Source organism: Elgaria multicarinata, chromosome 1, assembly GCF_023053635.1.
Source record: "Elgaria multicarinata webbii isolate HBS135686 ecotype San Diego chromosome 1, rElgMul1.1.pri, whole genome shotgun sequence".
Classification (NCBI taxonomy): domain Eukaryota; kingdom Metazoa; phylum Chordata; class Lepidosauria; order Squamata; family Anguidae; genus Elgaria; species Elgaria multicarinata.
In genome coordinates, this window is record NC_086171.1 from 22,092,518 (window position 1) to 22,115,194 (window position 22,677).

Sequence of the window (22,677 nt, forward strand, 5' to 3'; positions counted from 1 at the left end):
GCTCAGGCAGGGAGACTTGTTAGGCACCGGGGTAGACAGTACACCAACTGTGTCTCGTGTACCCAACTCCATGTACAGACACTCAAAACTGGCTGACTGTTGGGTAGGATATATGACCGGAGAGATGGAATCTCTATAGAACAAGGCTACCTCCTCTCCCCACCCCTCTAAGTCGAGTTTGGTGCTGCACAAGAAAACTTGGTGGACCCATTTGGGAGAGATTGACTCCTCCCAGTTCATCCAACCAGGTTTTGGTGACACAGACCAGGTTGGCATGCTCTTCAGCGTAAGGTAAGAGATGATCCATCTTTTTCACTAGTCTTTCTGGTATTCATCAATAGCATCTTCAGGCTAGTGAGGACTACAGGCAACCCATGACGTTGGGAGGTAGATCAGAAGGAGATAAAGCACACAAGTGTCTCAATCACCTTCCTCTCAATCAATTTTACTAACCTTATTTGGAATGCCACACATAAAGTAAATCTAAGCCTCTTGCCCCTCATCAGGTAATTGAAGTGCTTCTCTCATTGGAACTGGTATTTCCACAAATACTAATGAGATGCAAATAAAAGTTCCACAAAATACCACTGAAAACAGTGGAGAAAAAAGCTGTAGGGTTGTGTTGTTTTTTTGGTATATGTAATATAATTATGCTATTTAGTAATTGCTGGGAAGAAAAGGCTGAAGTATTTTTATTTATTATTTTATTATTGCATTTATATCCCGCCTTTTTTCCTCCAAGGAACCCAAGGCGGCATACATAATCCTCCTCTCCGTTTTATCCTCACAACAACAACCCTGTGAGGTGGGTTGGGCTGAGAGTCTGTGACTGGCCCAAAGTCACCCAGTGGGTTTCCATGGCCAAGTGGGGACTAGAACCCGGATCTCCCGACTCCCAGTCCAACACTCTAGCCACAGCAAATGTCCGATGACTGCACTTTGCCGTACGTGATTCTGCTGGATAGGAACTCCCTAAAATGTTCTACACTTTATCAGTCTTTAACTTGAGAGGTCATTCAGAGGATGTCCTAAATTGTGTCTGCAACTGCTGCAGTCTTGTGACTGTTGGGAACTGCACTTTGGGGCAGACACTGAGCCTTACCTTTCACTGCATTTATGCAGTGCTTTACATTTGATAGCCCATAAGCTTCTCATAAGAGAACATAATTATTTCATAGATTAGCTCCTTGATCCAATAAAGCAGGCTTTCCCTCACAGTGCTTTCTGTCAAATCTGTGTTCTGTAACTCTAATTGACACGTTTTATATTTCTAAAAATACACTTAAATACCAGTTTAAGATTTTGTTTTCATTGAATCCTGAATCTATAATTGATCTTTCACAATGTGGATTTTGTTTGGAAGGTGATGTTGTATGAGTCAGTAGCAAAGTAAATTCTGGATATTGGTGTTTCTTCCAGTACCTTAGACATCAGATAAACTTGTAGTTTGCACCTGCCTTAGATTTTACCCAGTGTTGTAAATCTGTGACAGTGTTACTTGCACTGGAATGAGATTTTTTTCCTATTTCGAACAAATATATTGCTGTTAATTATTGCTACTGATCTGAAAACTAAACAATCCATTTTATATTGCAAACTACTGTGTGTGTGTGCGTTGCCGCGCGCCTGTTACTATATTTGTTTAAATTTGCATAGGCATGCCTGAACTATTGTGGGAAGAATCCTTTGATTGTATGAACTGGAAACTACTTTCTGTGCCATGACTGAGAATATTGCCACTTTGCATTCTGTATAGGAAAAACAGGGCCAGTAAAATAGGAGGATAAGGCTACCAATGTTTATTACTCATAATGGCTATGGTGGGTTGTTAGTTTGATTGCTAACTCACATTGCTCCTGACAAATGATCAGGTTCTCCATGGCTTGCTGTGGCTTATTTCATTAGCTGAGTAGAGGGGTTTTTTGTAGATTTTATTTTCATCTTCAGTGAGATTTGCACACATTTAACGTTATTTTGAGCAGTAGGGTGCTATTGCACTCCTGTCCTACTTGCGGACTTCCCACGTGCATATGGTTGGCCACTATCCAAACAGAATGCTGGACTAGATAGGTCTTTGGTCTTATCCAGCATGACATCAGAAAAGGTAATATTAAGAAATTGGTGGGAGAACATTTCAGCCTTCCAGAATACTCTGCTGCTGACCTAAAAAAAAAAGCTATTCTTCAACAAAGAAACCTTAAATCCCCTTGTGAAATTGTATTAGTGTGTGTTTCTATCCATGTTGGTCAATTTACCAGTCAAATTCTGTCACCTGCCCATGGTCAACTATTCTCAAATATTCCATTAACCCAAGAATGCTACTGTGTACATTTGATTATGGTGTCATTTTATTATTGAGGGCAGGAATGAGTGCTGCTTGCCTCTTAGACCTGCAATAATCGAGGCAAACTCAGCACCTGCTATAATTACAGACATTTCCAAAAGGCAACACCAAACAGTCATCAGTGGCAAAGGTTAGTGCTTGGAGCCACCTTTGACTCCAATCTTGCTTGCTTAAGAACCAGGTGCTGCCCCTTCATGGTGATTTGCCTATCTGCTCTATGAAACTCCCGTGAAATATTTTCTGATGGTTAAATGCCCAACTCAGTGTTGTTAAATGTTCAACTGTGCTTATCTTGTAAACATTGAGCTTTGCATAGAAATGTCACAGACTGTACTTTTTGTTTTTAATGGCCTTTTAGCCCAATTAAAAGCATACTTCATGCAGTTGATGAAATCGACACTAGTCCACAAAAGGTTATGTCACAATAAATCTGTTTATCTTTAAGGTGTCACAAAACTGTCTCTTGTGTTTTGCAGTTTACATTAGCTAAGTTGCACCGTATTTCCTGTATTGGTGTCCTATCTTCAAAATAATTAAGTGAAGTCTAAAAGTCAAATAATGATCCACTATGGTGGAAATGTAAAACACACATACAAAACAAGAAAAACCAGCCCAAACAAATGTTAATATGTTTTATATAGTGTCTGCTGGACTTGCCCACTAGCAAAAAATTTGGACAGTTATTAAAAATCTTTTGGTAAAGATACTGAACATCCTAATAAATCGATACACTATGGGTAGTATTCCCATTATTCTAGAAGGACTTACTGTGGCGTTACACCCCACAAGTCAGTTCCCTAATGTATGCCTAGCATTTGTAAGTCTATTTTGTTTAGAATGTTGACCTGAGTGGGTGGAGATTGAATATTTTAGGAGCGGGGAGGAGGATATATAAGGGAATGACTGAGGTGATAAAAGGAATGTTTTTAAAGTACTTTGGTAGAAGGAAGAATTAGAGGATCAGGGTAAAGAGGGTTGTCTTTTGAGTGTAGTGTGCAGATAGTCAGTTGGTGTATATTAAACAATCCTGATAATAAAGAAAGTTCAAGAGTGAAGGTGTGAGAGAAAGGAAAGTGTGTATGAGAAGAGAGAAAGGGTTGGATGGGAAGTTTTAACAAAGGTCTGAAAAGTTTTATTATGAAACAAAGTTTGTGAACATTGAAATAATTTACTACCACAAAAATCCCATGTGTCTCCTTGGCATTTATCATTTGCAGTTATATACATATAACACCCGTTCTGACATTAATTCACCATCAGCACATATAATTCACAGCGCATTATTTTATTCCTGAAATTATTCCTGTTTAACCCCTTTCTCCACATAGTTTGTAGAAAGATGGTGTTTGTCCTTCACCTCAGGCTCATAAAGTGGTGGCGCTTAGCTTGAGCAGGGAGTGTCCGCAGACAGGCCTGTTGTAAAGAGCCTGTGTCGTTGCACACTTATCACTGCTGAGAACCTAGTGGTTCCTGAAACAATATGAAATGAGGGAAAACTATTGTTACTGTAATAGCTGACAGGGGCAGGGCTAGTCAGTTTACCCTCTCATGTAATGTTTTCAGCATGTGAGAGAAGTTTGTATGAAATTCCTAGAGTCTTTTTGAGACAAAGGGTCAGATGAGCCTGTAGAAGAGGAAAGGCAAGACAAATCCAGCACAGTATGCTGGGAAGGATATTAATAGAGTTTAAGTCTCTGAGTCTGGGCATTCCCCCAGCAGGCTAACCCTCCATCTCTCAAGCTATTTTGCCTTACAGATAAGTATTAGCTGCTAACAATCAGAAATAAGGATTGTCTCTGGATTCTGCTTTTGAACAGTTAGTACAAAATGGATAGATGGAATCATTAATCCCTTAAATAACTCACCGGCTCTAGTTCTTGTTGGAGACGAGCAACACATACGCTGAAAGTGTATGCTGTAGCTGAACTCTGGGGCACTGTAATGTCTTCAGAAGAAGAAGTTCAACCTGAGAATTCCATAAATTACAAGTTCGTATCTAACCTAAATAAATAGCCTTAGCAGTGGCACATGCTAGTACACATTCAGCCAAGCTGTGGCTACCAGGATCATAGCTAGGGAACATCACTGGAGCACTGAATTTTCACCTGATGAGTACTTTATGAAGGAGGGAGGTACTTTTGGACAAGCTGCTCACAAACCTAGTAGAGAAGCTTTCCCTTCTGTCTTTTGCCATGATAACGTATAATTTTCATCCCTACTAGAAAATATCTTTTTAAAAAAATTCTTTATTTCAAAATAACACAGAATTACATTGATGGTTGTTCCTTCATGACGAAAATATATACTTGAATATTTCAGGCAGAGCCTTACATTGTCTGTATTGTTTGAATTCATTACCAGTTCCAATTTCAATCAAGATTCAATAATTAGGATGGCCATGAGTGAAATTAAGTGAACAGGGGCCTGGATCTACCAGCAGTTCCATTAACATAATTGACAAACGGAGACCATATTGTATCAAAAGGATCATGTTTCAGTTGGCCCCACAAGACTCTGAGATGATATGTTAGCTTTTCAGAAAGAGCTATGTCCTACACTTTCCTTTTCCAGCCATTTAGCGTGGGGCCCTTCAGGTCTTTCCAATGCTCAGCAATTTCCAAACACACTGCTGTAAGTAACATAGCTATGAGTTCTTTCTGGACGAGGGATGGATTTAAGACATTTGGCATGGACAACAAAGCCAAGCTACTAGAAAATACCTTGAAAACAGATTGCAAAGATCCATTTTACAGCCATATCTATACTATATCTAGATGATGTAATATACGCCCACATATATCACCAGACTCAATACCAGGCTAAAGGATGTAAGGGACTCAGCAGGTTTTGTCTATTCTAAGCAATACCAACAACCACAGAAGAAATACAGCTGACTGCAGGCTTACCTCCCCCTCCTCCATATCCTAGTTGACAGATCACAGATGTCATGTCTATAAGTTACATAATAGAATGTGTAGAATTTCCCAAAGAAAAGTTGCAGGATTCTCCACACACAAACTGTAGAGTCATTTTGACTAGACCCAAAGATGTATGGTGATATGCATGGGGTGCAGGTGCTAGGTATTTGACCTTGTGGCCTGTCACTTCAGAACTCAGATGATAGACCCATTTAGTTTCAGACACATGATACATACTTGGGTGTTTTTCAGCAGGCATAGAGTCCAACTGGTCGCCAATAAGGTTCATGCATTTCCCCCCCTCTGGCAATTCTAGGAAGGCGCTCAACAACATTTAGATGGAACAAATAGAGGTCAGGTTAGTATTACTGGCCTGGCAGACCATGATTTTCCAAGCTGCAATATATGAAATGACATCCACTTTAGCTGTATGCATTCCCACAATTCCTAGTGCAGTGGTTCCCAAACTTTTTCAGGCAACCGCCCCCTTGGTTCCACAAACTCATGCCCAGTGCCCCCTACCCTACACTATAAAAATCATTATTCAGAATAGCGGTTTTCAACGACCCACTAAGGAAGATAATAACAATAACATTCAAAACAGTAACAATTAATTGAATATTTATTCAAAAAACCAAAGCACCCACTGCAGGCTTGCCAAGGGAGGGAGGGAAAAGAGAGCAAACGCCTCAGTTTTGCAGCCAGCATGGCGGGGCACACGAAGCAGGGTATGTCTCTTCATAAGCGTTTTGGTGCTTTTGAAACATTTCAATTCACCATTAAAAGGACTCTTCTTAAACGGTATTAATACATGTGTGGATTCTTCCCCTATATGGCTTGGAACCAAACTACCTTCTCCCATAAAAATATCCCTGGGTTTTAAGACCTTCTGGAGAGGTGCTTCTTGGAAAACACCACCTTGAGCGCCCCCCTACCACCCCCTGCCTCTTAACGCCCCCCTATGCAATCCCACCGCCCCCAAGGGGGCAGTACCACTCACTTTGAGAACCACTGTCCTAGTGCATTGGACCATTACTTCATCCCAGTCTTTGCATGCATCCCAGTCTTTGCATGCATTGTTGATCAATTGAATGAAGTGTATTTAAGTCTTTGGACTCCTCTAGCAAGGCTGTCTTAAATCTTAAAGCAATCTGTAAACAATCTAGCAATGGGATTTATGATTCAACATAGAGCTTCGGCTATTGGGCGGTATAAAAATGTAATAAATAAATAAATAAATAAATTTGAGAGAATGATGCAAGGTTCATAAGTTATCTCCAACCAAAGTGAAGATTTGCTACATCCTGGATTTTTTTGTTATTCTTTGCAGGATGGATTTTAAAAGTCTAAATCAAACTCTTGACAGTTACTCTTGTATTAAGTTTTCATTTATTCAAGAATTACTGAGTGTCACAGGGTGCACGGTATTTCAGAAGAATTTATCTGGGAAGTTGCTGGAAGAAGTGTGTCATTCCTAGAGGCAGTCTCTCTTCAACTTTTGTTATGCACTATGTCTCTTGTTGACCTGAAAGGTATATAATTTAATCTAGATTCTGTTTTGTGAAGTGGTACCTGAGACAACCTGAGAAGGACAAGTCCATGGAAAACATATGGTTGACTGTTGTACTTAAAATCTATCCTCAAATACCCCTAAGAATTTGGCTTAGGGTGAATTTGAGCAAGGCCATTACTGTTGCCTCTTGCAAAAACCTAATGTAGGGTGACCAACTGTCAGGATTCCCCCGGATTTGTCCTGGTTTTTGTTCTTTCCATGGTGTCAGGGGGGATTTTCTATAATTTTCAATAATGTCCTGGAATGACACACCTTCCCCTTTAAGGTTGCCATTAGCATGGCAGGAGTGAATGACATGCTTTCTTGAGGCACATCATTCCCCCACCCTGAGCTCCAATTGAGGTCTTAAAGGGGAAAGTGGGTCATTCGTGGACATTATAGAAAAGGCCCCAATTGGAGTGGATGGTGGTGGTGCAGAATGAAATCCTTTCCCCTCCTCCACTCCAATCGGGTTCTTTAAGGTGGCAGGGGAATAACGTACTTTCTGCAGGACTCAGAAAGCTGCTTCCCCCCACACACACACTAGGTGTCCTCTTTTTTGGTTTCCCAAATATGGTCACCCTAACCTAATGGGAAGGAAGAAAAAAAATACCTCTACTTCTTTTCTCCATAGAGAACAAGGAAGAAGAGAGAAATTATCTTTCCCTGATAAATTTCCCATTGGTATTTATCAGGAGAATGTGGTGGCAGCAAAGTGCTCCTGTTGCTTTCTGCAGAAGCCCAGCTTGGAGCAAAGCCACCTCTCCTGACCTTGGGGAAGAAAGAGATAGTTTCTCTCCTGTGAGTTGGGCTTTTTGTTTTGTTGTTTGTTTGTTTTTTTTTTGGGGGGGGGGCGTTGTCCACTTGTTTTGTTTTTTGCAGAAAGCACCAAGAGTGGCTTGCTGCTGCCACTGCTTCATCCTGTAAGAGCATAAGGGTAAAGAAGCTTCCTCCCTTCCATTACGGAGAAAGAGGGAGAGGAAAGGAGGCAGCTTCTTTCCCTTCTTGCAGGGATATTTCAGGAGGAAGCAGTGGCAGTGAGGTGCTGTGCTTGCACTTCTTTTTTAGTTTTTATTTATTATTTTATTTTATTTTATAGTTCTGGTGACGTAAATCAAATAACAAGTCGTACATTCCAATTTAAATTCTCACCCGGATTTAATATAACTAATCATTAACTTCATACCCCTTGTTCCCTTGCTCCCACCTTTTAAACCTCTTAGACCCTGCCTCTCCCTTGTTAGGGGCAGGACCTCCTTTCCTTAAACCTATGTTCTCCATAACTCTATATATGTCGATGAAGGCATTCTCCCATGTTCAGGCTTATTTACAAAATCAATGAATTTCCTCTCTATCCCTTCAACTTGCATTTCTTCTCATAGCCCAGCACAAGTGCAAAGCCCTCTTCCACTCCCTGTACATGTCTCAATATTTGGAGAGGAAGGGTCAGTGATGACCATAAATAATGATGGACTTCTGAACTTAATAAGCTCTTAATTCTGTGCTTCAAAAAAATTACTTCCCAAAGCTGCCTGTGCACATGTTGTGGAAAGACACATAGCTGTACGCCTGTTGGAGGCAAGGACAAATGAAATTTGCAACTACATGTTGCAGTGTGGAATTCTCCTGTTCACGGCAGGCCCTAAAAAAATGTGTAATTCAAAGTGAGGATCATTTGATTGAAAGGCAGTATATAAACAAATACCCTTTTCCTATTGGGGGTGGATTCCTCTGGTACACACACATGCTAAGGCACGGTGGTTGGAAATGGCACAATCTAATTAACCCACCACAACCACTGTCATCATTTTGCCAAAATATAAAGTACCGTCTTTGTGAACAGCTTCCTCCCCCCCCCCCACCACAAACTACATGCAGAGGCTTCTTTCAGAGCAACAGCAGAATGTTCTTACCTTAACCTTGGGTCACATTTTACAACTTTCATTTGTAAAATTAAAACAAGGAAACTGTATACTTGTGTGTGAGACTTTAAGATGATTTTGACTGCTGGGAACTTACCTATATTTGTATAAAAATAATAACTCTGCTTGCTGAATGTATACACTGGTTGTAGGACTTAAGCACTTGGTGCCATTGTTGTTTGCCCTCGCCTGTATAGTAAGGAAAATAGATATGAAGTTGGCATTGAAAGCAATCAAAATGTCAGTCATTAAAACAAAGATATACATTTATGGAAATTTTAAAGGATCAATACAAATTAGAGCAATTGTCACTGGCCAAGGAATAGCATTATATGCTCAGATGCTTCTGGATTTTTTTAAAAAATAAATCAATTATCACTCTTGATTTTCTAGGTAAGTGCAGATTGTGTGCTGCTTTTGTGGTGGTCTGCTATCATTGAGGGTGTTCAGGAACAAAAAAAAAGTATTCAGGTAACATGCCTGATCTTTAATCTGTCAAATTGTAGTGCTTGTGTCTCTCCCCTTCTCCTTCCCTGCCTGCCCCTGCCCAGTTAACTTCCTTTGGATGCATCGTCTAAATGCATAGAAACTTGATGGATGCTTTCAAAAAAAAAATATTTATTGAAGATACTGATCTTTGTTTTGCTCTCTGTTTTCACTCATGCTGCCTTGCCCTACCTTAAAAGTATAGGTATTTACTTAGAAAAGCTTACTTTTATTTTGCATTTTGGATGCATGAAAGCTTATACTTCTAGACTTGGTATAACGGTCTACAGAAGCACTAAGTACATGGAGTTATTCATAATGGTTCACTGATGTGGCAAACAACATTCGATTGTCTGGCCTCTAAGTAGATATCCCCTCCAGTGCTAAAATCTTTCTGTATCAGACTACTACATAACACATCTTAACTTCCACAGCAAGCAGCTGTCATCTGAAGTTAGGAGGACCAGGTCAAATGTGGGAGAGGAGCTCTGGGATCTCCTCCTTACAACAGATCTCATATTGCAACGGGGTGAGCAAATGCTACCTGCCCACTCCGTCTTGCCTTGTGACAGCAAGCAGTGGACTCAGTGCAGTGGCACAGGCCTCCACAGTAGTTCAAGACAATTTGCTCCAAGATTCTGTTTGAGCTTCTGTTCATTCTCATTTCTCTCTCTCTCCCTCTCCACACATATTGTCTTGTTTTCTCTCTACTTATCACACTACTGGTAATAAAAGGGGGTAGTTGAGTTTGTGCTTAGAATTAAGAGATTGATTCACTGACATGTTAGAGAAATAAACATGACAATCAACAAATGTATATCAGATAATTCAAAGTACAAACCCAGCCTCCTCTTATCACTTGTATCTTTTTTTTTAACAGCTGAAAAATACTATGCTTGAGAAATAGTAATGTATGTCAAGTGTTCCCTTGTTTTACAAAAGGTACCATTGGTGATCAACAGGGTGTGATTGGTTTTCTGGCATATGTATTTATTTCATTGCCTCTTGAACTCACAAGAGGTTCCAGATCTTTAAAATGTCTGAAAGTTGGCAACACTAGAAGAGAGTTACACCACTGTTGCCTCTGCCATGTTCAGGACAGCAGTTCCTGAGGAACATTGAGGTGGTTTTCAGATGGACCACGAGGATCTTCTTTTTTTAAAGTGGAACACATAGGCCCGAAGTTTACCCACCTATGGTATAGGGTGACCATATGACCGGATTTGACAAATCCGGGAGGGGGAGGGGAAATCCAGATTTTTCCAAAGAGCAGCGCTAATGGGAATTAACAAAAATGCTTATAACTCCGTCATTTTTGAAGATAAAGACATGAAACTTGGCATGACGGTAGCTCTTGGCAAGGGCTTTAGTCATACCAAATTTGAAACAGATCCGTTCATCCATTGATTTTTTTAGGATTTTTTAAAAAATTGAGGTTTTAATTTTTTTTAAAAAATAGTCATTTTTAAAGATAAAGAGATGAAAGTTGGCACCATGATAGCTTTTAGGTAGAGCTTTAGCCATACCAAATTTGAAACAGATCTGTTCATTCATTGATTTTTAGGAATTTTTTAAAATTTGAGGATTTAATTTTTTTTAAAAAAAATATTAGTTTTAAAGATAAAGAGATGAAACTTGGCACCATGATTGCTCTTAGCAAGGACTTTAACTATGCCAAGTTTGAAACAGATCTGTCCATCCATTGAGTTTTAGGACTTTTTTAAAAATTTGAGGTTTTAAAATTATTTTTTTAAAATGACATTTTTAAAAGATAAAGGGCTGAAAGTTGGCACCATGATAGCTCTTAAGGAGAAATTTAGCCATGCCAGGTTTGAATCAGATCTGTTCATCCATATTTTTTTTAGGATTTTTTTAAAAGTTCAAAGTTTTAAAATTATTGTGTTTTAAAACTGCTGGAGCCATATCCTTCAAACTCAGGTTGTCAAACCTCCTCTTTGGGGTTTTGCATATTGAGCAGTTTCAGCCCTTGGCATTAAGGGGATCTCCAGTCTTTAGGTAAACTGCCACAACACCCACCCTAATGTTAGAGTAGAGAAACTTGTGACAATTATACACAAGCTTTTTTAAAAAATTGAAATTAAAAAAAGCCAGAAGCAAACCCTGTTAACAACAACAGCAGCTTGCTATGAGTGAAGACACAGTCAGAAAAGATATTTGAGGGAAGGGGAGACTGTATCACACAAAGCATAGCAAAAGCTTCAAAGTACAGCAAAACCTACAAAAGTAGGAGTGAGTGAAGTTAATTTCAGATACATTGAATCTCTCACTTGTTCTTTATTTCAGTGATTTTAACATTAAGATGCTATGTAGAACAAATTTGTCTTAAATGTGTGCTGTAAAATCAGACATGTGATCAAGGTTATGTTCGGGTGGGCACACCCCCTTGGTGCTGGACACGCCCCCTTCGGGGGTGACCATGTTGTCCTCCTTTTTGGTTTCCAAAATATGGTCACCCTATATATACCATAAGCATCCATGTATCCGAATGAATGAAACTGTAGTTTTTTTCTTGCTGATATGGGGCAGAAATACAAAGCTACAAAAATGTGCAAGCTACTGCTTCATTTGTAGCTTCTGTGTTTATGGTGACAACATTTGCTTAGTATGAGAGAGGACTGGGGAATATGTGATTTGTTTTTATATAGTCTGCTTATTTGGCTACAGTGGGTAAAATACAGTATATGTGGGAATGGGCCTTAAGTGCATTAAGAAGGTAAATTACTTTGAATTAAAATGAGTCTTTAATGTTTCAGTTACTTCTAAAAAAATGTTGTACCTTGAGAAAAGTGCACACCCAAATCCTGCCAGGTTGAGGTTTGTAGGTAATCAGAAATTTGAACCCAGATTTCTTACACTCAGCCCATCACTCTACTGGTTGCTTAACATGTTATACACAATCAGTTAATCTCACCTCATTTTCTCTCACCCAATTAGTGTTCTCTATTAGATGAAGGGTATAATTTACTTACTGAAAAATTATGATCTTATTATCCAGTCTTAAGACAGCTAAATTCTCACAATGCTGAATCTGCTGAAACCTGCTTGTCTAGATTAAATTGCCTGTTCTATTATAGGAGAAAATAAAGATGTAATTGAGTGTATCCTTATTTCTCTGAAGTTGTAAACTGATTCAGCAGAAAACTCTTTTATGTAAATCTATTTATCCAAAACATGAAGGGTACTGGGCAGGAAATTCAGTCTGTTCCAGAGTTATCCATGATGCAAGCGAATTAGCAGGATCAACAAAATAGCACCTTTTCACTTTGTAGACAACACCTAGGCATCTTGTCCAAGGCAATTGTATTTCCCTTAGCTTGGAGATCAAGCCTTGCCAATGTTTTAATGATTGACTGGAAACTGACGATATATATATATATATATATATATATATATATATATATATGTGCAAATGAAGGTTAAAAATCCCTACAATTATTGCAATCCAAGGATGTTTCAAATTGTCCAATTTTGGCAAATTCTCCCTAATGACAAAATAATACAAAAAATATAATCCTTCACGGTAGCATATTGAAATCATCTGAATATTAACATTTAAATGTTTGGCAGGAATTTTATGCCTAGTATAACACTTCAGAATTAATTTGCTTGAGCTCCAGTTCTGCGGAGAGAAGTAACAACTCTGAACTCTTTTAATTTATACCCTAAAACTACAAGCGATTGACTTACATTCAAATCTTAAAATGAATCCAAAGGATCCATCACTGAAGCTGTCATCACTTTGGTAAATATGTAAACATCTTCTTCACCTGCTTTTAAAATATCCTTTGTAAGATTATTAAATCCAGTGCAAATAGTACAGTAAAGGGCTGAGAGTGTGAATGGCTCCAGGAGGTTAAAAAAAACTTTCTTGACTTCCTCTTCTTCAGGGACAACTATGGAGGATTATTCAGTTGTACAATTTTGCAAGGTAGACTTGCAAGCATTTTACCTTTTCATTAGTTAGGGATTTGTAATAAAATTAAACTCCCAGTTTTTGTCTCTGTGTGTTCTGCTTTTTCAGTGGAGTTATGAAAATCTTTAAGGAAAGAAAATTGTTTTAGGTCTTAAAGATTAATATTTCTCTGCTCTGTCCTGTGACCTGCTTTGAAATTCATGTGTGGCATGTTGCTGTGTGTCTTCTCTGTTTTTAAACAGTCTGAACCCATGTGTCCTCCATAAACAGAAATGCCAGCAAATGTTGCCCAATATGGAAGCTGATTTTGAACTCCCTGTCAGGTAGAAAGGATTTGGGGTGGGGGCAGGGGGGTGGAGGGAGGAAACACATTGGTTCTGGAAAGTGTTCCTTGTGAGAACTAGGAACTGGACCATCTGCATTATCCATATTGGCCTACACAGGCAGCAGGCAGGTCCTATTCACACTTTGTAAATTATAGTCTAGGTGGCAGAACACTGATAATGGCTGCTACAGTCATCAGTGCAATTTAGTCAGAAGTTGGCAATATGAAGAGGAAGAAGGGATTTACACTCCTGCCATATTCATCAGGCTGCAAGATACACAATATAAGTATTTATCTCAGAACTAAGGGAAAGGTTAGGAAAACCTTTCTTTCTAGTCTATATCTTGAAGTGTTAATTATGCTATCATGCGTGTCTTAGTATATTAGCGAACTCATTATCCAAGTGTGGATCCTTATGTAGACAAAACGGCACCAATCGCACAGAAAAGGGAGGTATGGCCAGGCTTCGAGGACCTCCAACGTTTGCAGAAATGAACAAAACAAAAGCACCTTTAGGGGGAAAAAAACCCTCTGAGTTAGGTGGGGGACCTGAGCATGCTTAATGGACACAGAATGTGGGCTGACTTTTGGAGGGGGGATGGAATGGGGTATCCTGGAAGAGAGCATAACTGGCTGGAACTCTGAACAGGAGCATTCCACACTGCAATATTTTGTTGCGGGTTCCATGTTGTTTTATATCTGCAAGCATGTGAGGTACTGTACCCAGCCCTACATCCCAACAGCTTGTTTTGCAACTGTCTTCCATTAGACTAAATCAAATCACACTATGATTTGATTTTGTGAGTGTATTAGCTTTGTTGGATGTTAAGCTTGACGGACCTCGTCTTACTTGCCTGTTTTCTTTTAGGATATTGTTAATATTAGAAATATAGCTTATTTTTGTCTCCACTATTTCCCCCCTGTTTTTGTAGAGGATGTGCTGAGTAAAGATGCTGGGGAGTGTGCAATATGCCTGGAAGAGCTGCAGCAAGGGGATACAATAGCACGATTACCTTGTCTATGCATATATCATAAAGGGTAAGTACAAGCAAAACATAACTCAGTAGCTGAATCTGTGATTTACTGTTATTGGGCTACATACACCTTCCCATCCACCACCCTGCACCACCTGCATGCCCCCACCCAAATCTGCTCAGGAAGCCCCTCCAACCCACCAAAGCAGATGGGGTGGGGTGGGGGAAGAGGAGGCATCCGTTCTGACAGTGGTGCCTGTAAATCTAACAAGTGTTGTTAATTACTCTGCTTTAAAAGAACTGTCAAAATAAACATTGACAACCAGGATTTGTGGAATCTATCCTATCAGTGAATTAATTGTTCCTGGTTTTTTGTTTTGTATATTTGTTTTGGTGGTCTCCTCTGCACTGATAATGCATAAAACAAAATTCAAGAAGCAACTGGGGAGCAATAGTTACAATAAAGAATTATTCATACAAATATGGGCCTGGTGTCACAACATAACAGCCCATTGAAGGTTAATTTTAAGAGCTGTGGTGTGTTCCAGACACCATCTTGAATATGCAGCCCCCAGCTGGGGGTATACATGTTATGGGACCCTAAACAATCCTCGCATAATCCTACGACAGAACAGTTAATGGATGGGAAAAAATCATTTATTAATGGCAATCCTACTTATTATGATGCTTGCATTCTGGTGTCAAAAGCATTTACTTGGAAATAAATTCTTTGGTTTCATTGGAGCTGACTGATGAGTAACCCGTCTTCATATTTCAGCCTAAGTAACATTTTTCTTCTTCTCATTCTCATAGATGCATAGATGAATGGTTTGAAGTAAACAGATCTTGTCCAGAGCATCCCTCAGATTAATGGCAGAAGTTCCTGTTTTTGATGGTAACTGCTGCTACTTTTTCTCACTACTGTTTAATAAGTTAAAGTTATTGTCTCACCAACCTAATCTTTAAAGTTGTGTATTTAATGACTGGCTGCATTATAAGTTCTAGAGATCTCAAAAACTAGACCTCTTCTTACTGTAAACATATTGTCCCTTATCATAAGGGTACATTCCCACAATGCTTATTTTGAGGATTGGATGCACTTATTTAGGGATTTGATTCTTGCAGACTGAACATGCCAGAGGTTTCAGACCATTGGTCCCATGACACATGACAGGGATGAATATAGGACAGCTAAAGCAGTCAACCCCTCCCCCAGCTAGGGCCAACATCTGAAAAAAGTCTTTGCTTTGCTGCATGGTAGGGCAGAAGCTATAACATGATGTGTGGTATATATGTGCAACGCTTAACATCCTATTGGATATATGTAAATGCTTAGGAATAGCAATGGTAGGTTATTTTTGCTATGCATTCATCAGTAGGGAATAGTCCTCTTTAGAAGACTAGCAATTTGTGCCACCGGACACTATCTTTGAGGAGTTGTAACTTGGCATATTCAGTTCTGACTTGCTAGAACTAAATAAATACTAACCCAAATCTTTTTTCATGATGTTCCTTGTGGAAATCATGTGTCATGTTTTAAACATATATGTTTAAATCTCAAAACTTCTACAGAGGAGTGGGGGAAACAGTACTTTTGAAACTAAAATTTCCTTTTTAAAGTGCCTGCTTGGCTCTATGTTACGGCATTTGTGTAAAGTTCTTTGAGTTGGGGTACAATGCAAATAACTCTTTTAGGCTTGCATATATCCATGAGGGACTTCCCCCCCCCCACTTTTGAACAGTTGCTGCCTCAAGCTGCACCACAAATTGCTTTTAAAATTTTGCATGACTTTTCAAAAATGGCTTGCTGTGTTGCACGCTGGATGACTGTTTAATGGCGGCAGCGGGGAGGGGAGTTGGGAAAAGCCTCTCTGGGCCCATGGCATTACTCATCTGGGTCTCTGAATTTATGTGGTATTAGCCAGGATCAAAGGAGGTCTTTTCTTTTTGTCTTGATAGGAGGAATCAGTCTCTCTGGTTTCATTTACTCTTGCAGCATTTTTCCAGTCATTTTAGAAATCATGCTAGAGAAGTGGCAGGGATGGAGTGGAGTTAGGGAGCTGAATGGTTGGTGTTGCTATTACTTAGCTGCTGATAAACTGATTTGGCATAGTATTACTGATTACAGTATAGGAGTAAATGGTGGTGGCAGCAATATGTAATGCACAGAAGCTATACCCCAGTGTCATTGCTGCCAGTTCCCGCCCACACTATGCTGTGTGTGTGTGTGTGTGTGAGAGAGAGAGAGAGAGGGGGGTGGGAGGAAGGAAGGAAGGAAGGAAGAGTATATGCCCTGGTCTCTCTTCCCCAAACATTTAGTCCAGGAGCAAAACAAGAGTTTTCATGCCCAGCAGAGTTTTAATGTTCACTACTTTTTGTCCTATTGAGTTGTCCAAGCTCATAGATACTGCCTTCCAGAAGCATGAGAACATGGTGGCTGCAAGGGGGAGAACTCAGGTTGTGACTTCCCCCTATTTGTCCTTCCTTCTGCCATAATGGGAAATAGAGAAGATTTGGTTCCCCATTACACTGTACATGGCTTTGGAGCAGCATCTATTTGTGTAAATAAGTGAATGGAATAAGTGAATGAGGCCCAGTATTGGGCAAAAGGCGGGATACAAATAAATATAATAATAATGATGATGATGATGATGGTGGTGGTGGAGGAGGAGGAGGAGGAGGAGGAGGAAGAGGAAGATGTTTGGGGGAATGCCAAGGAGAAAGTCATTCCTTCTCAAAATCTCTGGCAAGTTGCGCTTATACATTAAACGCAAGATAAAGGTTTTTGTCAGTATTGGTCAGTGCTTATGGCTGCCTACAGACATATTGGCAATTATTTTAAATCACAGAATGATGTGGTGTCGAGAGAGAGAGAGAGAGAGAGAGAGAGAGAGAGAGAGAGAGAGAGAGGCACAATTTCCCTCCTGAAACAAGACTGCTATGGTTTACAGAACATATTCTGCTTCTGAGAAATATAATTTTCTTCTCTGTGAATTTCTTTGTAGTCTCTTACACTGATCATGAAATGTAAAGGATTTGGCGTTCCGTCTTCAGAAGCTAATATGAAAGTGGACCTGTGTTCATTTTGGACTGGGAAAGAAAACAGATGGAACACAGCATGGGACAAATAATGTGAAGTTGGAAGCTCAGTGTACCAAACAATCACCTAAAGGAGACACAGGGATTCTGAAAATGCTGCACATCTTGGAAAAATCCTCTTCTCACAGACTTTATGGAAACTATTTTGTATCTACAGGCCAAAGTTACTTTCAGTTTAATTTTTTTTAAGCTGTGTACAGAAGCAGGATGAATTCACATCCTTCCTTGAATGGAAGCTGTGCGCTCTAGATCACTCTGGGACATTATACAAGGAAGATGCCATTCTTGGGTTGGAATCCCCTCCACCCCTTCACCCCATGGGCTGCGGGGGATACAGGCAAACTATGAAGTACAGTCAAACATTGTGAACTAACTCATGAAATTCCCCCACTCTATATGCTGTTCACATTTTTTTTCTGTGAAAGAATGCAACATTCCTTGATTTAGGAATTTTTTGTAAGTGAAGCTTTGTCAGAGTGCAGCCCAAAGAGCAAAACGTAATCAAGGCTGATTGTTAATTGACGTTGTTGATCAGGCTATAGAGTTATTGAAATCCGCATACTGTGTTCATTTCTGTATAAGTATACTAAAATTCACTTTTACTGCTTGTGGGTATCAATGCAGCAACCTTCTTTTAAAAAGAGCATAATCTAGCAGCTATGCAATATATTTTTAAAAACAAAATTATAGGGAAATGAGAATTACCATCTCTCGAACTGCTGCCAGTTAAGGTAATTTAACGGGTATTTTTTAAAATGTTTCAGGTAGTTGTTTTCTTGTACTACTTCAATCTCTAGGCTGCCCCTCTCCAGCTGAGTAGTCACAAATGCGGGCAAATGTTTCATGGGGATGGGACCTGGATTGACTTTTTTGTGTGCTTTTCCTTTTTTTATTGATGGTTGTTTCAATGGCAGGTCATAGCAGATCATAGTAATTTGCATCTGATGCCATTGGTCAGTCTTTTGATGGTGGCTATAATTCAATGCCTGGTTATTATTCATACTTCTTCTCATTGATATAAATGGGCTTAAGCATACATAACTTCAGGCATAGAGTTGAAGGAAGCACCTATATTATTGAACCAATAATATTTTACTACACAAATGTGGCTTACCATAAATTGTAAACTTAGGTGTCTTGGGTAGGGTAGAGAAGAGGCTCACTAAGTAAAACTGTGAGTTATTAATAATATATTTGTTTCCACACAAAAAAGAGGGACCTGTTATGGAAGCGATTAAAGTATTTTGTGAAGTTTGTAATTAGATGAAAAAGTGTTGAATAAAGGTGGCGGAAACTTTTAACATGTTTAAATAGCAAAAATTACATGTGTACCACATTATTTCATTCTTCTTAAGGATTTAATTCTGCTTCTCTTATGACCATTTTTCTAAAAAACAAACAAATCTTATCTCTGTTAATTTGCAAAACCGCAGCTGTTACCTTACACATAAATGCATATGTGTTGCACACTTGATACCTTGCTACTTATCCACCTCTCAAAAAACACAAACTCTTAAGTGTACAATCCACTGATAATGTCTTATCTAATGTAGATATGTACTCTGTGCCGTAGCCAGCAATCGCTGCTGACTTCTGAAAAAGGAGAAGTAGACACTTGCTGTATTATTATGATCAGATTCAACATGCTGTAATAGACGTTGGACAAGCAAAGAATTTCCAATCCTGTGTTTATCCCCAGCGCAGCATGATGATTTGCAGAGGAGGGATTTTGAGCAGGAGAGGAGTGCTTGACCCTTTCCCCACGGAAAGGGACAGGTTTTTTTCCATGGCTTCAAAATTTCTAGAAATGTTACTTCTTTACTCCCCCTCTAAAGCTTTTTTGTTGTTATTGGGGAAATCTGGTCTCCGCGTCAAGCTCAAGAAAAACCAGCCAGAGAAGACTGCAAGAGAAAAGCAATGGATGAGGAAAGGTCCCACTTCTTCATCCCCCCTCCTCCGACTTCTGCTGTATCTGCCCTGCAAATGTCACCCCCACCCCATTTTACACAATGGAAGCATCTGTGTTGTCTGCCAAAAAAAAAAATCCTTCTGTGATTTGAAAGGAAGCAATACTGTAGTTTCTGATAGGTTTTTTGAAAAAGTATTTTGAAGAAGGGGAATGAATAAAGAATGGTATGAAGTTTTATTAGCCTGGAGGCAGCTTCAGCAGCAGTTTGCTCTCTTTGCCTCGTCTTTCAAATTCTCTTATCCTCTGACAGTAAAGCCTTGCATTAACATTGGCTTTAAATTTTTCCGCCGTAGCCTGGAACAGCAATGCATCATACTATTCAGGGACATTCACTCCTTGAACTTAAATCAGAGCCTCAGCTTCAGTGGCTGGGATTCAATGGTTTTTCAAGGAGCAGTAGTGCTAGTATCAGACACTGAGGTTGGGACAATCTAAGTCAAGAGTGGGGAACTTTTTCGTTTTGTTTTGCCCTGAGGGTTACATTAGCACCCTGGAAGCATGTCAGGGTCCCCGTGCCAGCAGCAAGTGTGGTCACAGCCCCAAGTGGGCTGAGGCCGTCTACCCTCTCACACACGTCTACCATGAACCCCTTCCCCCCTTCATATGTTTTAATGTGATTTTAGATTGTAAGCTTCTAGGCAGGGTATTGCTGTTTTATTTGTATATTTTGTACAGCACCAAGTACATTGTTGGTGCTATATAAATAAATAAATAATACCATTCACACACACAAACACATGCAGTCCATTCATACATGCACCCACCCCTTGCATTCTTATACACACCTTCCTGTACATGGAGAAAAAAGGGGCAGCCCCTCTCTTCATGCCCAGAAAGGCATTTAAGCACTGTGTCCATGGAGGAACAAGCTGGGTCTCTTCTTCCATGTCTAGATCACTCTGTTTTCTCTGTGCACAGAGAAACAAACCACCCTTTTCTCTGCACACAGTGAAAACAGTGTTTTGACCTATAAACAGTGATTTGACCTATAAAATCCCCATGCCTGATCTAAGCAAACCATTCGTTCACCAACTTCTCAGGCTTCACCTTTTCTAAAGTCCTATTCATACATTTTACATAAATGCCTAAAAAATGTAAAGTGACATTCATGTATCATACAGGAGCTCTTATGAAAAAGAGTGTATAAATATATCTAAGAATATATCGCTGATCTAGGATTGGCGGCAGCTCTGTACATGCAGTGGCGAACTGTAGGGACTTTTCAGACAGGTCTTTTTCCTTGTGTCCATCAATTCAAAAGTCCTTCAAGGAACTGGGAAATGCTCCCTTGTTCATTTGAGCTATCCGAAGCTTTTATTTCATTCTATTCAATCTCCTCGCAAAACAGATGGATCCAGTAAAGAATGTTTTAAAAACCCAGAAACCAATTTCTGCTGTCCTTCTCCCCCTGCCACGCCCACCCCCCAAGCCCTGTAATGTGTTTCTTTAGCTGTTTTGAGCCAGAATGGGATTTTCCTGACATGACACTGCATTTTGCTTTCTGATGCAGACATGCTGGTATGGAAAGTCCCCACTTCACCATTGCCAATGAGTTAATCTCAGTGCTGATCTTGTTGATAGCATAAGTTGCTATTTATACTTCTTTGTCTTAGACTTTAAGCTTCAAATCTCTTTCCTCTTTACTTCCTCCTAAGCCAGCACTCTCTACAGTCTGAGCTTTATTCTTCTCTGCCTCTTTTTTTTTTGAGCAACTCTCTTAATGACCTCAATTAGCAGTTCATTGCATAGACCTCTGCCAGTTGAGGAGGCTTTTCTGTCATTTTTGCCATTTTCACGCTGACCACTTCCTTGTACCCAGTAGGGGTGGCTTTCCTCGGATGACTCTGACTTTCTGATCCAGCCCTACGTAGCAAAGCTCAGAAGCTCAAAACTGTATCTGGATTCTTTATTCAGTACAGTATTTGCACTGTGTTCTGCTGGATATATTAAAAAGACAGATGTGTATTGTTCTAAATTAGCTCCGGGATGAGGCCAAGTTGTGGTTGCAGTCCAGAAATGGAACAATAAAAGTCGTTACTCTTAAAAAATTCTGAGGATGCTGGAAGGCATTTTCTAGAAGGGCCTTGTTGTGTTTAGTGCAGAGGTTGGAAGTGGAAGTGGAGAGTGTAGAAGTGGAGAGCCATGTTCCCCTGTGGGAAAGTGGTCAAGGGCCACATGCTGTCAGTGGATGGGGGGCCATATGCAAAAGTGGGTGGGGTCACCTCTTTTCTCTTTCTGCCACACTCTTTTGCTCCCCCCTTCTCCCCCCCCCTTTTTCATCAATCTATTCCTACCATTTTGGTTTGGGAACATCCCTGTGATAATCAAAAAGTCATTCTTTAAAAATGGCCCTTTTAATAAGTGGTGTGGGATTTCCCCCCCCCCTTAAGTTACAGTATACATTAGAGATACAGAATCTCAGGCTTGGGGGTCTCCAGATAGCCCCACCTCCTTCTGCTGCCCCACAACCTTCCCTCCGACCACCAAGGGCTTCTTAGCTTTTGTGCAGTTTTTCCCCGTTCTAAAAGGTTGAAATGCCTCTCCTAAGTCTCTGTATTGGCAGCAAGAGCTTTAAGCTAAACTTTGCTAATATTTTTGGTATTTTGGCCTTTCCTCTTTTGCCTTCCGTCCCACCCACCACTGGAACGTAGTCCCAGAAATCTTGTCTGAATTGGAATTCAGCTCTCAGGCTGAAAGAGTTTCTGCATCCAGTGTACATCCTTTAATATCTTAAGAGGCAATGATATTGAAGCTTTAATAATGTGGAAATGTATTTAAATTAAGTTGTCAGAAAGCACCAATCCACTAATTGGTTGATGGCCCTAAATCCATTTGCAAGAGCTACAGAGTGAATCCTTAAACTTCTTTTCACTTGTCAAAACATTCCCCCTATCTTCATTGTGTGTTGCAGAGGTTCCTGGAGAGTGATCTCTCAGTTCACATGGGGCTCTGACCAGTCCTGTTGGGCCTCAGACCTGGCTTTACAAGGACTGAAGGTGCACCTTACCCATGGAACTTCACATACAGAATGTCTCTACAGTGATGTTTTGCAGGGCAGGGGTCGTAGTGGTGGATAAACTGACTTAACAGGGAAATTGTCTGTCCTTACTGATCTTCTCATTGTGGAATCCCTGATAGACTTCTAAAGATTTTC

At 39.9% G+C, this 22,677-nt stretch overlaps 1 protein-coding gene across 1 annotated transcript in view; it reads left to right on the top strand.

Annotated features, from left to right (window-relative positions):
- ZNRF2 (zinc and ring finger 2) overlaps positions 1 to 21,628 on the top strand; it is a 67,227-nt gene extending 45,599 nt beyond the window's left edge. Inside the window, exons 3-5 of the mRNA XM_063124777.1 lie at positions 14,414 to 14,519; positions 15,269 to 15,350; positions 17,461 to 21,628. Coding sequence (XP_062980847.1) covers positions 14,414 to 14,519; positions 15,269 to 15,326 — 164 coding nt within the window. The 3' untranslated portion in view covers positions 15,327 to 15,350; positions 17,461 to 21,628. The remainder of the gene's footprint in view (positions 1 to 14,413; positions 14,520 to 15,268; positions 15,351 to 17,460) is intronic.
- The last annotated feature ends 1,049 nt before the right edge of the window (positions 21,629 to 22,677 follow it).